General features: G+C 36.8%; 2 protein-coding genes across 2 annotated transcripts; one reads left to right on the forward strand and one right to left on the reverse strand.

Moving 5' to 3' along the window:
* Positions 1 to 720: 720 nt before the first annotated feature.
* LOC108965617 (NAD-dependent histone deacetylase Sir2) lies at positions 721 to 4,542 on the reverse strand. Its single transcript, XM_018928160.1, has 2 exons — positions 2,912 to 4,542; positions 721 to 2,774 (listed from the first exon to the last, which is right to left on the reverse strand). Exons 1-2 carry the CDS (start codon positions 4,227 to 4,229, stop codon positions 958 to 960), a joined length of 3,135 nt encoding a protein of 1,044 aa, XP_018783705.1. The 5' UTR covers positions 4,230 to 4,542; the 3' UTR covers positions 721 to 957.
* A 720-nt stretch (positions 4,543 to 5,262) lies between these two features.
* LOC108965588 (dnaJ homolog subfamily A member 2) lies at positions 5,263 to 7,693 on the forward strand. The gene is made up of 3 exons (XM_018928111.1): positions 5,263 to 5,465; positions 5,908 to 6,384; positions 6,451 to 7,693. Exons 1-3 carry the CDS (start codon positions 5,397 to 5,399, stop codon positions 7,129 to 7,131), a joined length of 1,227 nt encoding a protein of 408 aa, XP_018783656.1. The 5' UTR covers positions 5,263 to 5,396; the 3' UTR covers positions 7,132 to 7,693.
* Positions 7,694 to 17,456: the final 9,763 nt, after the last annotated feature.

Raw genomic sequence — 17,456 nt, forward strand, 5'->3', positions numbered from 1 at the left:
AAAAAAAAATAAAATAACAAAGTGGTTTAAAAACGTGTTTTAAAAATTTTTGAATTAAATTAATAACCAAAAATCATAATGCAAAATCTAAATTTTAAATTTAAAAAATACAGGTGTATATATTTCAAGAATGATTAGCTATAAAAAATTTTACTATTTTCAATAAATAAAACAAACAACAAAAATTTTATAAAAAATTGATTTCCGAATTTTTTGTAGTAAAAAACAATCCGAAAAGAGGATCTCTATATGTATGTTTATATTTTTTTTTTTGGAAATCATTACAAATGCTGCACAAAACTAATCCAAACAAATAAGCAAAATAATGTAAACATTTTTAATTCAATATTACACAATAAAAGCGCTATTAAATTATTTTATATATGTATGTAGCATTCAAGTCAATACGTTTTTTTTTGTTTTTGTATAAATTATGTATAAAATATAAACAGGAAATGAAAAATAATGCAATATTTATAAAAACAAAAGAAAATAAAGATATTACAATCACATTTTAAGTCTATCCAAACAGAATTTTACTTGTTTATCTATGATTATACGCGAACAAAGTAATCGTAGCATATCTAATATATATTTATGCAAGACCTTGTAGTACTCAAAAGTTAGGTACGGTTGTAATAGTTGAAAATATTTGCAAAAAGCTAAATTTCGAATTCCAAACCAGTTTTCATCAGTTCAAAACAAAATCCAATAGTTATATTCACTTTACAAAAAACTTCTTTGTTTAATTGGACAAGTGTCAAATGCATATATTTATGTACAGTTATAATTCTATTAAAATATAGCAAAAAAATAAATAAATTTAATTTATGCAAACATTTGTTTGTTATTGTTTCGTTCCCTTCCCTATTCCTATTCAATTAAAGTTGCGCAAGAATAAGCCAAAGCGGTCGGTGTAAGGTCCGTTATTAGTCATACCAAAATAAATACATACACTTAATTCTGCAATGTTGTTGCTCCTAATGGCGACGACGTGTTGTCTGTGCTTGTACTCAGCTGTTTCATTGCAACTGCCACACTGCTTTCCACTGCACTCACACTACTTGTCGGTGTAAGAACTGTAGCCAAATCTGTAGTTTGCTCAACATCATCCACAGCGGTCTTGTTATCATCTGTTGAGCGTATACGCTTAATGGGAGGCGGACTGAATACACATTTGTCATTATCACTATTACTGCTATTGCAAATACTACCATCATTGCTTCGATTACTTTCGTTTGTGGCGGCATTTGCATAACTGTTATTGCCAAGCGTTGGCGGGCATTCACAAGCTCTCTTTTGTGGTGATGAAGCGAACGTTGGCGGCACTGTCACAGCTTCGCACTTGTATGCGCTACTTTCTGTTGTGCTGCAGGCATATGTTGTTGTAGCTGTTGCTGTTGTATTATTTACGATAGTCCCAGTTGGTTGATCAACAATTTGTACTTCCGTCTCATTGCTGCGTACTTCGTGGCTGATCTTGTTGTATACCACCGGTAGCGTTTGTTTGGCGCAAATTGCGAATGCACTTGTTGTTGTTATTTCACTAACAACCTCTGCTTCCACTGATGGCGGTAAGAGTGGCGATAGAGGTCCACCATTAGCATCAATGTCATCCTCATCTTCATCGTCGTAAACATTGCCGATAATGTCATTGTCCCCATCTTCGTCCTCCATATCAGACCACCACGATACTTGTGCGCCTGGGAATACGTAAGCTGAAACGGTGTCATGTGCATAGTAGGTGCCTTCAAGCAACCGTTGCGCTGCAGTACTGTATTTTTTGACAACGCGTCGTAAGGCGATATTTGCCGATTTATTTTCTACTAATTCTTTTGATATTTCTTGCGTAGTCTCTACCGTTGTATCTGTTGTTGCTGGTGTGGTTGGTGTGTTGTCTGCGCAGGTTGTTGTGGCGGTTTTCAAGTTTTCCAAGGTAGTTGTGCCACCACTATCACCGAAATTTGTAATTGGTGGCGGTAGTGTGCCAACAATATTGTTCGAAATAAGCGCAGAGTTTGATGAGTCGCCCAAAATACCACTGTCTTTTGACGAGTCTACGGATAAGTGCCGCGCATGCATACCGTAGGTGGAGTGATGTTGGGGCTCGCTCACGCGCGCATTGAATGGCTGAAATGAACGATTTTCGAAATCCTCTGCATCTTGGGGATCTACTAAGTAGTCTACTGTTTCTAAATCGCTCGCTTCGTGTGTCTTTGTTAACGGATGATTAAGTTCTAATATGGTGCTCTTGATTTTCTCAATCGCTTCGTTAGCCTCACTATTTGCCACTGTAGCAATGGGTTTAGCTAGCACCATGCCAGACGATGTGGAGGATTCGAATCCGCTGTCTGAATAGGCACCCGCTGAGCGTAGCGCTATATCTGTGGATGCGCTGGACTTGACAGATTGTGTGTCCGTATCTAGCATCTGTTGGGCGTACTCCTCGCATTCATCGTTGTTGTCTTCCTCTTCCAAGGGTAAAAGTTCTTTCGATTCTTTTAATACAACATTGTCGTAGCAGATTTCTTTCCAATCGTCTCCCAAATGATGACAAAGTTGATTAATAATAACATCTGAATCTCCCAATAATTCCACATCGAATTCAAGATGATGTAATTGCTCGCGATTGATAAGTATTTGCGGAACATTAGCTGGTATTGAGCTGGGGATCAATGCTACCGGCCGCACTTTAAGAGAAGAACCTATAACAATTAACAGGTCGCATTTATCCTTGTCACTTGCCATGACTGTATGAAACTCCTCAGGAAGACCTGAATTGAATATTTTAAATGTAATTAGATTATAGAAGAAATATCATATATATAAGTCATAAAATAATATTTTGTAAAGAATGCTAATTGAAAAAAAAATAAAGCGAATTTCTATGAAACTTCAATAGTGCACTTACCTTCGCCAAAGAAAACAATGTCTGGCTTCATTATACCATTCTCCACAAGTTGTCTTAGGTCAGCGTCAGATACAGCATCGGAAGCGTTCACACTCTGATGCACATTCGGCTGGCAACGTCTACAGACTGGGATGCGCTGTGAGAAAATATCTTCACGTATTGCGTCAGCGGTGCACTTAACTTTGCATTTGGTGCAAGAAGCGGTCGAGAACGAACCATGGCACTCAATAACATTTTTAATGCCAGCCACCTGTTCCAACGTATCAATGTTTTGTGTATAATTCCTTAAAAGTTTTTGCTTATCTTCGAGTAATTTAATGAAACGATGACATGGTGACGGTTTGAATTGTCCTGGATATATTTCGCGAGCAAACTTGAAGAATGGTCGTGGATCACGTGAAAAGTAGTTGATGTCAAACATAGCTTGTGGATCAGGCAAATTGGGAAAATCTTTTGCCAAACGACTGTAGATACCATCACTAGAACGAAAGTCTGGTATGCCACAAGATACAGATACACCGGCACCAGTTAACACAATAATATTTGTGGATTGTTGTATCAACTGTATGACATCTTCAAATGTGTTGATATAACGTAGTTTCTGGCGTCGCGGCGGTTCGGATAGCATGCTAGCCAGAATGCGCCATAGCATCATGTCATTCACACCTGGCGCTATTGGATGTGCATTGGAAGGCAACATTTGTGAAAGTAAATCACGCGGATTAGCGCCAGCGTGAATTTGCTTTTGTACCCAGTTAATTGGGCGTGCGCTTATTGGTTTCCATTCACGGCCAGACATATCCGATAAGCCACTCAAATCAGAATAATCCGAATCAGATGTGGACTCGTCACTGTTCTGGGAAACTTCATTATTTGTATTACCACTAAATTCTTGGGACTCCTCGTTTCCCTCCTCCAATAAATCATCGTCTGTTTGATAACTGTCAGCGCCGTCATCTTCGCCATCATCATCTTCATCGTCTTCTTCATTTATACAATTGTCTTTTGTTGGCAGTTCGACAACATTCAATGGTGTTTCAATATTTGCCGCTGGAATTTCATCAGGCGAGGTAGATGCTGCTACCGCCACTGTTGCAGTTGTTGCTATACTTTCGCAGTTTGTTTTCATATTGCTTTCGCGTTTTGGTGTTATTGTTTGTGTATCAACTATTTCGGCGCCAAAATCAAAACTCTGTTTACTGGCCACGAGTGTTGTACAATTGGCCGACAAACATGTTTCATGTATTTTCACATCATGCAAATCACGCTTATCAGAATGTGAAGTGCCTATATGAGTTTCTTCGAAACTTTCCATCATATCCACTTGGTTTATAGAAACCACCTTCTATGATAATAATGCGAAAAACCCTTTCCTTATAATCTTGTATAAATGATAATAGACAACTCTCTCTCTTTCCCACCTCAGTTTGGAGACCAACAACTAACGCGTACTTTCTCGCACTCACTCCTCGCCTTGTTTATCCGTCTTCGTATGTTGCGTTTTCGTCACTTCTTCGTTGGTACACACAAAATTTTCCTCTCGTCTCTTTTGCTGATGTAAAATTTTTCTCCGCCGTTTTTTCACACTTTTCGCTAAGAAAAACCGCGTTTTTCATTTAACATTTTTTTAAATTTTTTGATATTATTATTTATTCATATATTAATTAGAAATTCTAATATCAATTTTCGTAATTTTTGTTAATTTTTGCGAATATTTAACACGATAATTGCAGCAAATGATCCTCGCCCAAACACAGACGAAAATATTTTTTGGTGGCTCGTCAATGACGTGAACAAAAATGGCCGTCGTGTGATGGGGTTGCTGTGTGCAATTCTGGTACTTTCTTCAACATTCGTTAAAGCGTAGTAGTATCTCGTTCTTTTCAGACCAAATAGTAGCATCTGAACAAAAGTAATTGAGTCATATTATTTCTTATAGGATAAAATGCCACCAAATATTGAATAAGAAGCATCGGTTTATTAACGATTTCATAAAAAAGGTAATCTTTGTTATATATTCCAATAAGTGCCTTTTTAATAACAGTGCAACACTGAGTGGAAAATTTTCGCTCAGGTGCAAGATGAGGGTTGCCAATACACTGTTGATTACATTAAATTATTTAGAAAGTCATTATTTGAGAAAAAAAATAGTTGTTATAGACGAAAGTCTTGCATATATGTAATTTCTTTTTCACAACTTTTTATACATCGCCACATCCATTTATAAAATAATTTTTTAGGTTATAGTTTCACATTGAAAATAAACAATAAAATCCCTATAAGATTTTCAAAAAGTTGACAACACTTCAAGAAAAGCGAATTGTCAATTTGCTCATCATTGCCGTCGCCGTTGTTAATGAACGTAGGAAGAAGACAGAAAGCTTTCTCAATGCAAAATTTTCTCAACTGTTATTTTGTGTTTGTGTCGACGGAAAATATTGAGGAAAATTGATTTTTTTTGCCAAAAATTTAGAAAGTTTCAATTATGGAGAATGTAGAGCTGTACGAAATTCTTGGAGTGAATAAAAATTCAACAGATGCTGAAATTAAAAAGGTGAGCATTTGGAGGATTCGTTTTACGTACAGCACGAAATTTAGCGAATGAATCAAATTGGCCAGAAAGCCGCGGGTGCTTGGCGCAGTTCATTGAGAACGACAATATAAATATTGAATGCAACAGTTTAGAGCCCTTCGATGGCGTAAGCGAAAGGTCAGAACTTTACAAAATCCCGTTAGGAACGAGTATACTTTCATTTAGCTTATGAAAGTTTATAGTTGCTTTAGGTATATTTGACCGCGCCGCAAAGGGGGAAACCTTTCATAACGCATCGCTGTTTGTCGGTTGTAATTATTTGCTATTTGCGGGGAATAAGTTCCACAAAACAGCTGGTCGCTATAGGTTGACTTTGTTTACATATATTGTATGTGCCAATTTTTTTGATTCTTATTCTGTAGTAATGTTATAAGTAATCAATAATATTAATAAACATTTTCAGAATTATCGAAAATTGGCGAAAGAATTTCATCCGGACAAGAATCCAGAAGCTGGTGACAAATTTAAAGAAATATCATTTGCATACGAGATACTTTCTGATCCAGACAAACGTAAAATCTACAATCGCTATGGACTGAAAGGGCTACAAGAAGGCAGTGATGGTTTCGGCGATGCGTCAGAATTCTTCTCACATTGGTTTCCATTCAGTGGAGGCCATAGTCATAGTACTGGTAGCAGTGGGGGCAATAGTCGAGCGCGTGCAGCAGCACAAGTGGTTAAAAAACTAGAAGTGACGCTCGAAGAATTGTTCAACGGCAATGTCTCAAAGTCTATTGAATACACACGGACTTCCTATTGTGCGGCATGCGATGGTGGAGGTGGACCAAAAACTAATATGGATCAATGTAAAGCGTGCAATGGTACAGGTCGTACTGCAAACTACTCATTTATGGGTGCTTTTGTGAACGCATTTGAGTCCGTAAGTAAAGAATAAGTTAAAAAAGTAATTCTTATAGTAAAATATTTATATTTTACATGCACACAGACCTGTCCGTCTTGTAATGGACGTGGCACAACCATACCAGAAGAATGCCGCTGTACCACTTGTAGCGGCAGTGGCTTGGTGGAAGAGGAGGTAAAGCAAGAAGTGCCTATTGAGAAAGGTGCACCAAATATGTTGAAAGTACTATTCGCATCAGCGGGCAATCAGCCTTTGGTAGGCGAACGTGGCGATCTTATAGTAGTTTTAGTGCAAGCCGAACATCCTGTTTTCATACGAAAACAAAACGATTTATTCCTGCGTGATATACACATAAATGTTACACAAGCATTATGTGGATTTGTGCATTGTTTCCAACATCTAGATGGGCGCACCATATATATGACAAATAAACCAGGCGATGTTATAAAGCATGCCGAACTAAGGGTAGTCACCGGTGAGGGTATGCCTTTGCGCAATAATCCCTTTGAACGTGGCGATTTATTTGTGGAATTCAACATTGACTTCCCTGATGATAATTTCGCGACTATAGAACAAATGCAATTGCTAGAGACGCTACTACCACCACGCCCACCCTTCACAATGCCGGAAGATGCAGAAGAAGTTGTGATGATGGAGGTGCCACCCTTTGGCGAAGGAAGTCATGCTGGTGCACATGGTGGCATGGATGATGACGACGAAGATGGTACACCACATTTCGATAGTGTACAATGTCAAACCGGATAAAGCGCAGTGTGTAACGTAAAACGTAAAGCGCAGCTATATGTATGTGTAGATGTAGTTGAAAATATTGTGACAGTTGTAAAGTCAAATTTTTGGTGCGAACACGAAATTTTATGCATGCAGTATGCAGTACGATGAAAACGGCCATGATGAAAAACCTAACCAATGATAAAAATATAATTGATAATAAGCGCGTAAATGTAATGTGTATTGCATACGTATGTACGTAGTGTGCTACGATCAGTTCGTTTTTCTTATAATTTCACTTTTTTTTGCGTTACATTGTATGTATGCACTTTTTGGACTTAACATATTTTTAAAGCATTCAATTTGAACGTTTTTATCTCACTTACACATTATCATTTACTTACTATAATAATATAACGCGATGTATGTTGTAAACAAATCGATTGGCGAGAGAAATGTTATTTTAATTCGGCAGCGTGCGGAGCACTGCTAAGCAAATTCTAATTTGTTGACCAAGACTAAATATCTTTAAATTAATAAATATACTAAAATAAATAATAAAAATGTGCACATTCTGCAAGGATTAATGGAATGTAAATATTTGGCGATTTATTGAAATGAAGACACCGCAGAAATTGTTTAATGCTTGTGGCAGTCAAAAAGGTGACACTTGCAGATATTTCTTAAACACATAAGCTAATTAATTTTTTTACTTTTAATTTTTTGTTTTAATTTTTGAAATGTAGCTGTTCGCTGTAGCAAATATGCTTACGAGAAAATTCTCGGAAAAGTGTCTGCGGTAGTGTTACGAGTTTTTGGACATAGCAATAATCCACACACTCTATTTACGTGCAACAACAATCAAAGACCAACAAACACACATTTTATTTACGTGAAACAACGATAAAAAACAAAATTCATACATTTTCATTTCGTGAAACAACAATCAAAAAAACACATATTACATAAACACTAACGTGGATATAGGAGTAAGGTAATCTTTTTTTACTTCTCTTCTAGTTTGTTTGAAGCGACATTGCTATTCGATATTTACGTAGTTGATATCTTATTTCTCCGAATTTTGGAGTATATTCCTTCGAAAATGCTGAGCAGTAAATGGTTAGGCCTTCATTGGGTGTGGAAAATTTATACAGAATACCCACACATATTTTCTATTTACTTTTGCATATCGTTGAATTTTCAGTACATGTATGTATGTATATTATTAATATATGTATGTATATATGTACATATAAAAATATATTATATGTTATTATAATATCGAAATGAATATGTATTTACATATACCTTATATATATATATATATATATATATATATATATGTACATACTTAGATTGTTGTATARRGAAATTTAACCCAAACGCCATTATATTGGCGAACGCTCATTAAGCCTTCAAAAGTGATCAGTATTGTTGAAGATTCAACATTCCGTCTGCTTGGCTAAGCGCTACTGCAAATCGATGCCGTTGACGCCGTTGACGCCGTTGTCAATTTAAACAAATCACGGTTGATTAGGCTCGAATGCTTCAATGAGAGTCGTAGAACAATGTACTATGTATATATGTACACTGAGCTTTTTATACTGAACGGGGTATATTAAAATTGCCACAAAGTTCATAATATCTAGAAGATCCTATAAAAAAGGTGTCGATTTAGCCAAATCTCCGACCTTTCTCCCTTCTTCTCTGTATGGAATCTAATACTCTCCCCCACCAAATCCACACAACGTTGTTGGCGACTTACAAGGCAATCGGACGGCCGATCGTTAACTACGCCGCACGAATATAGTCGCCTGGATGCGGTGGAACGCAGATGAGGAAGCTACAGACCTGCCAGAACACTGCACTCCGAACCACGATAGGATGTCTCTTGATGTCTCCCATCGACGTCTAGACGTCTATGTTAACGGAATTGCCCAGATATGTTTTTACTGATCGACAAGCAGTAGTAACATTACAAACGACGTGTACACTGACCTCCAACCCTATCATTCCTGAGTTACACGACTTCAAAAAAAAGTTGTCTTACTTAATTATGTAACATATTTACAATATTATCTTAAATTCTCAAAAAGATCCGAGTAATTGTTTTGGAGATCCAATCTTGAAAAATTGTACGCTCGAGGTCAGCTATATAGTCACTTAAAACTTTTAACGTTGGTTGTGAAGTTTTCTAGTTTTACTTTTTTGTTTTCCCTTCGTCCAATACCTTGATTATAGTCTTTAATAATGTAAGCAGTTCTGCTGTCAACACGGAGGCATCTTTTTTCCGAGGGACTATCGGTCGAGTTTTGAATATTTGCCTTTGAAAATTTCAGAAAATCTTTGTGAATTATATATCTTTGGAATAATAAAAAGTCTAACTAAAATATTTAATTTTTTAGTAGTAGGCGGTTTTTTTACTTTGCTCGATTAAACCCATTTTACCCGTCTTACTAGCCCTCAAAAAAGATCTGTGTAAAATGTGTGGGTAAGGATGGATGCGGCAGCAAAAAAGGGCATCGGCTGAGTTGTTGAAAACCCTCGAATTTTATTTTTTCATCTTTCCCTTATAACCATCAATTAACCTTTCACACAAAACAATCCCCTTCAGACTTCACATCCATTTCAGACTTTGCCGATGAGAAGCAAGGAGAGGAATGAACAGCGCATATCCATTTCCGGAATATACTCAAGATCAAATTTGACTCGGACAGGTCCATATTAATGTGCGAACAAATTGAGTYGATAAAAATTTGCTTTCTTGATTGATTGAGATTTTATGTTCGTGTAATGTTTGATCTCCATATGTCAACTAGTGAGTGTTTGGCAGCTGTTTGTTTACGATGCGAAAAGTTTGGCGATTTTTTTTTATATTTCATATGGAGCTGTCCGGGTCAAATATGTTCTTGAGTGTATATTAATGCCCTTTGCCAGGAATGATCTCTGCAGCCTTTAGACATAACAGTAGCTGAGCAAAAGTTATTCTAAGAAAGCGGAAGTTTTTGCGATACAATACTATAAGTTGTCCCTCCTCTCCCAGTTCTATGCTGAAAATAGTTTAAGGCCAGCGGTATTACACTTTTGTTGTATTTCATTCATATATTTATACTTAGATTTATGCAATCATAAGAATATTTTATAAATATGTACGCAAGTGTATATAAATCTAATCTCTGCGTTTATAAATATATACATATGTACATATATGTATGTATATTTAAAGTACTTATTTAAATGCCGTTCTTGCCGCTCTTATCTCACTTGCACGGTTAAGTGCCAGCCATTGTCCGCTTTAAGTATTTGCACTAATTATTTACATATTTCTATATTTGCGTTTATATATTACATGCACTGAGATATATGTATATTTACAGTTAGTGTCAATGGCCTTGAAAAACTTTTCTAATGCACTATTTCTATAAGCGATAAGAAAATGCAAATGGTGAAAAAAATAGCCATGCAAATATTATAAGCAAGTACGTATGTATATGAGTGAGATTAGAATAGCAGGAAAACATAACAGTAAAGAAAACAAAGCCACAACAATAACTCACTGTGAAGTTAAACTGTAAAACAATTAAAGTAATCAAGTTTTCTAAGATACGAGTGGTGGAATCTAAAAAACGAAATGGGGTCAAAGGGGCGTATAAGCAACATTTTATGAAGCGAACACAGAAATGATAAATTTAATTAAAAAAGAAGATGAATAAAAAACTTATAACTAATTTTATTAATTTTAAGATAATCATAGTAAAATCGTAGAGAAATAGTCGTAGAATTATTTCGCTATTCTAAAATTTTCATCCCGAAGTAAGGAGTGGCTTAAGTTTGCACACAACTGAACTGTGAATTCTTTTCTTATCAACCAAAATAGTAAATATGTCATCGAAAATAATTTTGACCCGTTCATACCCTATGATCAAATTTGACCCGGACAAGTTCATTCAAATTGCGCACGTTTATTATATCAAACGAATAGTACTTTTTTATTGGCAGATTTGTGTAATCCTTTTTTGCGTTCGTGTGACGTTGGATCTCCATATACCAATTAGTTGTGCTTGGAAGCTGTTTGTTTATGACGCGAACATTTTTCTGGCGCTTTTCACTATGGAAACAAAATTGATAATTTGGACAACGGAATCACGGCTTTGGAATTGTTGAAAATATTGCAGAATTATTTTTGAGAGTCTACTTTCTCACGAACACAAGTATTTCAGTGGACTAACTTGACGCTATCAACCGTCGTCCATCCATGTTAACATCGAAAAAGTCAAGTCAAGTCACCAAAACGTTGTGTTGGTGTCAGAGATATAGCAGAAGACCTCAACATCTCTAGTGGATCGACTCAACACAACTGGTTAATGTTTTGAGTGTAAGGCATGGCATATGCTTGACAATGTAGCGGAGGATTCCGCATTCATCAAAGATATCCTTACTGGTGACGAGACGTGGGTTTATGTTTATTTATGGAAACTGTAAACTTCGGTAGTTGAATATTAGCTATCAGCAAAGCAACCTGAACCTATCGCAAATCTGCTAAGGCGTCTTATTTCTATTTTTTACAATTTCTCTTGGAGGTCTAAGTGTTTGAGAACCCAGTTATTTTTTCCTTGATCTGACAAAAGCGGGACATTCGAAGTGGAAGCCTTGGGATGTTTCTCTAGGACCAGAAGGACCTTGCGACTGCACAGCTGGTGAGCTGGTGAGCTGGTGTCTCAAACTAGCAGTCCAGATGCGTACCACAGGAAGCCACATGGTTCCTATCCGTTCCCATTCCGCAGTTACTGAGTTTTAAGTACCCGTCATAGCAAGCTCATTAGCCTTACAGAGCAAAAAGACGACGGAAATCTGATAATCCAAGTGTGCAAGGATCTTTGAGGTTAGGGTAGTGTTCAAAAACAGCGCGCAATGAGCAACAAAGAGTCTAATCAAAGACAGTTAGCTGTAGGAATTTTATGATCTTCAACTTCATATAAATATATACGTACCAACTTACGTATATATACATACATACATTCATATATATACATTCATACATTCATATATTGATATTTACCAATCTCCTTTTTCTAAATTTATTATTTCTTTCATTTTATATCATTTAAGTACTCAAGTATTTCATTCTTTCTGATCCTTTTATGTTTTCTTGTTTTCTTTTCCGCTCATTTCATTATTTTCAGGGTGTGGGCAAAGGTGTTAAAAAATCATTAAATTCTAAAAAGCACACAAAAACAATCATTCGACTTCAAATTGCTACAAATTTGGGCATTAGGCGATTTTGTTTCTCGTTTAAGCAGTTAAATCGACAAAATGCGTCATTAAGTGCCGCACATAAAATTCACAAAGCCACAGAAACATAATCGGCAATAAAATGAAAAACAAATGCATCGAAGTGTCTTCGTTAATTTAGTGAAGCTATCAAAAAGTGAAGCCGCCTTTTGCTAATGAAGTTGACATTAATGACAAACGCAAGGCAAATGCAGCATTAGGCCACACCAAAGTGAGTACAAAACATTTGCATACATATATACACTTTTTATTTATGCAAACATATACCTAAACTATATATAACAAACTTAAGTCAGTAATACAAATTTTATTTGACTTTGAAAGGAAATACCGAACAATATCTTCCGATGTCATAAATTACTCATAACTTCCAGATTTGAATACTTCGGACACGCCGAATTAAATGTCTGGCCTTTGAGAATCTATTCCATTTGCTTTAAATTTTCGGGGGTTCCTTCTCAGCTCACAAAAATGGGAGGGACTTCTGGCCGGAAAGAAGCCGATCGAAGTTAACAGGGACAGTGGAGTCTTCGTTTGGTAGCTTTCCTTTCAACTCTTGTTTCAATTATCACGTCACTGTAGCGTACCTCAAGCGGATGCTGTTGTACTGCTTCGAAGTGCAAATTCCTTTAGTGAAGGCGTCCAAAATTAGTCAAAGAGTGTATTATGTCATTTCCAATAGCTTCAAGCTGCTTCCATACTAGACTTGTAGGAGGAGGAAGTCGAGGTGGATTTATCTTGTCACTTCCTTCTCTATTGTTCGGCTTTTGCCAGACCGAGGTTGCAATATCACTAGACACACCTGGCAAACCGAAGGGCCTGGGATTCATTTTTATCGCCTTAATAAATTTGAGTCGATCTCAAAAGGCTTCGTCGATGTATGAGGATTTGACGAACCGCTCTTAACCGCTGAATACAAATGCTGAATATCTAGCCAAGTGAGATCCATCCACTTTGGATCAACCCTCCGAGCTAACCTAACCTATCTTAATTTTTAACAAATTCTTAACGGTATTTAAACATTTGTTCATTTTTGTCGCAAATTCCATTGCTTCTAAGTCCAAATCTCCTTTAGGACACCATTAACATGTGTTTGAGGTTACATCAAATACTCGCCGGTTTCTTCGGAAGAGTTCAGAAGAAAAGTTAGATGTCCGAAAAGACGGTTACTTCACGCTCAAAAAAGCAGATAATCCTTTCGTCGTCGTCGATTTTCTTCCACTATTTTTTAAGAAAAAAACCCTTCAGAAGAATATATCTTGATGACTTGAGTTAATTAACTGATCTCTTAATGCAAAATTATGGTTTCTGTCATGTGACAGTCGCTGCGCTGACATATAAATACACTAAAACAATTACCGGCTTTATTCGGAAGTCGCTAAGTGGTCGTCACTTAAGATACTTTTTCCAAGCACTTCGGAAGTGGTTGGCTGCAATTATTGTCAGCTTATATATGTGAGGTTCAATCAGCTATTATTGTTATATAATATTTTGGGATCTCATGTGTTGTTGTTCTTATATAACTTTATGTGTTCTTCCTATGTTGTTGTTGCACTATTGCAGCTCACTGCAGGCGCTGCGTTTTAAGCGTGAAGGCGATTAATGTTGACAACATTTATCACAGGCAATTAACGAGTTCACTTGTGTACATATATACATATGTATGTATGTGTATGGGAAGGTGTAGTGGGCGGTAGGGCAAAATACAACTGCAAAACACCTGAGTAATTTGCAAAGTCGCAAGCATGGTCAATTAACTGCCGGCAGGAGTTAACATGCGCAACGCTTGTATGTACATATGTATGTTCTTGCCTTTGTTTTTGTGCAGAAAATGCCTCGCATAATATACCACAATGTATAATTAAGCAGAATGCGAGGCTGACTCAGTTTTAGTGTAACCGAAGTGATCGTCAGCGTACGACATTCCCCTTGCGTCACAATCCTTCCATCGCGTTTTGTCGTAAATAATTTAATTTTGACATGGAATATCATTCTTATTTTCGGCTAAGGTACACAAATGAACGCATATGTATGTGTGTAGCTGTGTATGCGTATGGAGAAACAGTCAGTAATAATCCAAAACATTGCATGTCTGTCTGAGAGCCATTGTTTGTCTGACATTCGGTTTCAGTTAATGAAGAAGCAAGCAAAAAAGTGCGATTTGTAAAGACGAATGAAGTTATGTACATACATACATATGTATAGTATATAAACTTATATATGTTTGCATGTAAAAATACAAATCGACATGCAACAAAGCGTTTAAAATGAAGAAAAAAAATATAATAATAACACGAAAATATCAAACTGTCCAAAATATTATGACGAATGTTGATTTCGATTGCAATCACTTGTCTACATACAAAAAAGGGAAGCGCTTACTTACGAGGGTTTCTTGATGTGTTTGGGAATTTTTGAATCAATATTAGAAAAAATATCAGTTTCGGCGATGACCTCTTCATTCGACGAAAAATTCTTCCCAGCGAGCACACTTTTGAGATCTGAGAAGAAGAAATATTCGCTGGGGGCCAGATCTGGAGGATACGGTGGATGCGGTAGCTACTCGAAGCCCAATTCATGAATTTTTGCCATCGTTTTCGCAGACTTGTGACTGCATTGTCTCGATGAAAGAGATCTATCTTTTTCTATATTTCATTTCGCGCCGATTTGCCTCGTGACTTTGAAATCACATCTCATCGCGGCGCAATAGTCACCTAAGCACTGGCCAGACACTGTGCCTGCTGCACTTATCTAGAACCAACTGACTGTCAGCTTTTAAAGAATACGGCAATTTGAAGACCAATTCATGAAATTTTGCCATCCTTTTCACTGACTTGTGACTGTCAGGGGCAGTCTACTGTGGATGACTGTCGATTGGACTTCGTAGTGAAATGATGGAGCCATGTTTCAGCAATTGTGACATATCACGCGCAAAAATTCGGATTTATTAAGCTTGAACATCTTCCCACACCGTCGCAGTGTTTTCGTCCGGCTATGGGAGCCTTTACCCATTTTTTACGCATTTTATGAAATCTTGCCCGTTTATCGGAGATAATTTAAACGAAATATTACTAAAATCCATGTCCGATCATAAGAATGTTTTCATGTCCGGTTATTGGAATTCTTTTTGTATAAGAACTGTCCGTTATGCCAGATTTTCCTCTATATACATACATATATACCTTATAGGGTCTTCGACATTTCCTTCTGGCTGGTACCAACTTCATGGGAAATTCAATATACTCTGTTGAGGATAAAAACAGATAAACAATCGTATAAAATTAATGAGAAATATTTAGAAAATGAGTAGAACTCGCACTTTTCGGGCAAGCCACGTATATTTCATTGCAATTGTCAGCAATCTGCTTCACTTTGCTTCTACATACAATACTTTAAATTGCCGGCGCATGCGCAACCATTTTGTTCAGACCCTTGCTTATTATCGCTGAACTGTCGCCGCCATCAGCAGTGTCACGTCATCATGCGCAGCCGCGTGTCAGGCAAGTAAATTCAGGCAGCTTTTCATAAAAGTAAATTTCATTCTGTTTTTTTTTTTGGAATCCTTATTGCAACACAAGCGATTGACGATATCTTGACAGACAACTTCAACAATTGTATGCTTCAATGCTTTCAACAACGCGTACGCTCTTATTATGTGCCACAGCAATCACAATCATAATTCTTTTTATAAAATATTCAACTTTATTGCAATTATTTTTCATAAAATTTATGAGCAACGCGTTGAAATTGGCCAAAATCACTGTCAGTGCCTGATTTTGCTTGACACGCGACAATCGTTGGTGAGTCAGTTGTCTTTAAGCGTTTTCACACCATTGATTCCATCAATGATAAACCGATTGTTCGAACAATTGCATTTCAAGCAATTCATTTGTGTGTTTATTCACCTCGCTTGTCAGTAACTGTAATAATTTTTTTGGTTCTATAATTTTAGGGTCTTGTGATGACGATGTTTTTTAAGAGAAAGAATAATTAATATACAAATAAAAACTTTTAGGTGGTTATAATCGGTGCTACCCATTTCAATTCGCCATGATGTCTTTTCTGGAATTTGATCTTTGATTACATCTCGCTTTTGTAGCATTTTAAAGATTGTGAGCCTATTTCCCTTAGAACGGAACCAATACATTCGCTGGGTTCCATGGTTAAATTCAGGTTCTCTGGATTAGTATGGCCTAATTGTAATTTTCCTATAGCTTTTTGAAAGAAATTAATTTTCATTCGTTACGATTTAATTTCTTTAACTACGATCCGACTGCTTCTGAACTTTGAAAGTTGTAATCTTAAAACGGCGATGGTTTCAACTTTAAAGAACTTTTTTTTTCAACTTTTAAAGAAAAAACTGTTTACTTATTATTTCCACTCGCTGTCGACTTACGGTACGTGAAATAACGGAATAATGCACGTTAGTTCCGCCAAGCTCTGGGAAAAGTTGAGGTTCCCTGATTTTTGTGTATGCTTCAATAGAAATTAGTAGTCGAAAAAGTCCATTCGTATTTTGTCAATAGATGTTGCAGTTGCAATAATACACTCTTTTTGCAAGTAGTATTTGGTTCCAATTGGCCAGGTGGAAGGGAAATCTTTTCTACCTCGGTCGGGTTCCGCATCCGGCTGCAGTACGACTCCACACTGAGCTGAATTTTCAATTTTACCTGTCTTTAGGTTCAAACCGCAACCATCACGAATCTTCCCAATGAGCCAAAACCAATGAGTAGATTGGAGCAAATTCCAAGGGATAACTACTACTCGTGGTACCCGATTTCAGTCTACGGCCAGACCTTGTAGTTTTGCTCCTACCGGTTGAGCACCCATAAAACGCAATGACTGGTGACATTTCGCTTGAACTTCAAATGTCTTTTCATTAGAAGGAACCTCATTCAAAGTCTATAATATCAGTACAAGCTGAGTATTATAGCACTATTCTTGACAAGATGATATTTCGTGGCAGGCCAAATAACAGACATAGTGCATATAAGTACAAATAAATAATCAGCGTGACGAGCTGAGTCGATTTCATCATGACCATCTGCCTTCATATGCGCCAACGAGTC

Source organism: Bactrocera latifrons, unplaced genomic scaffold (assembly GCF_001853355.1).
Source record: "Bactrocera latifrons isolate USDA-ARS-PBARC rearing strain unplaced genomic scaffold, ASM185335v1 scaffold_142, whole genome shotgun sequence".
NCBI classification, from domain to species: domain Eukaryota; kingdom Metazoa; phylum Arthropoda; class Insecta; order Diptera; family Tephritidae; genus Bactrocera; species Bactrocera latifrons.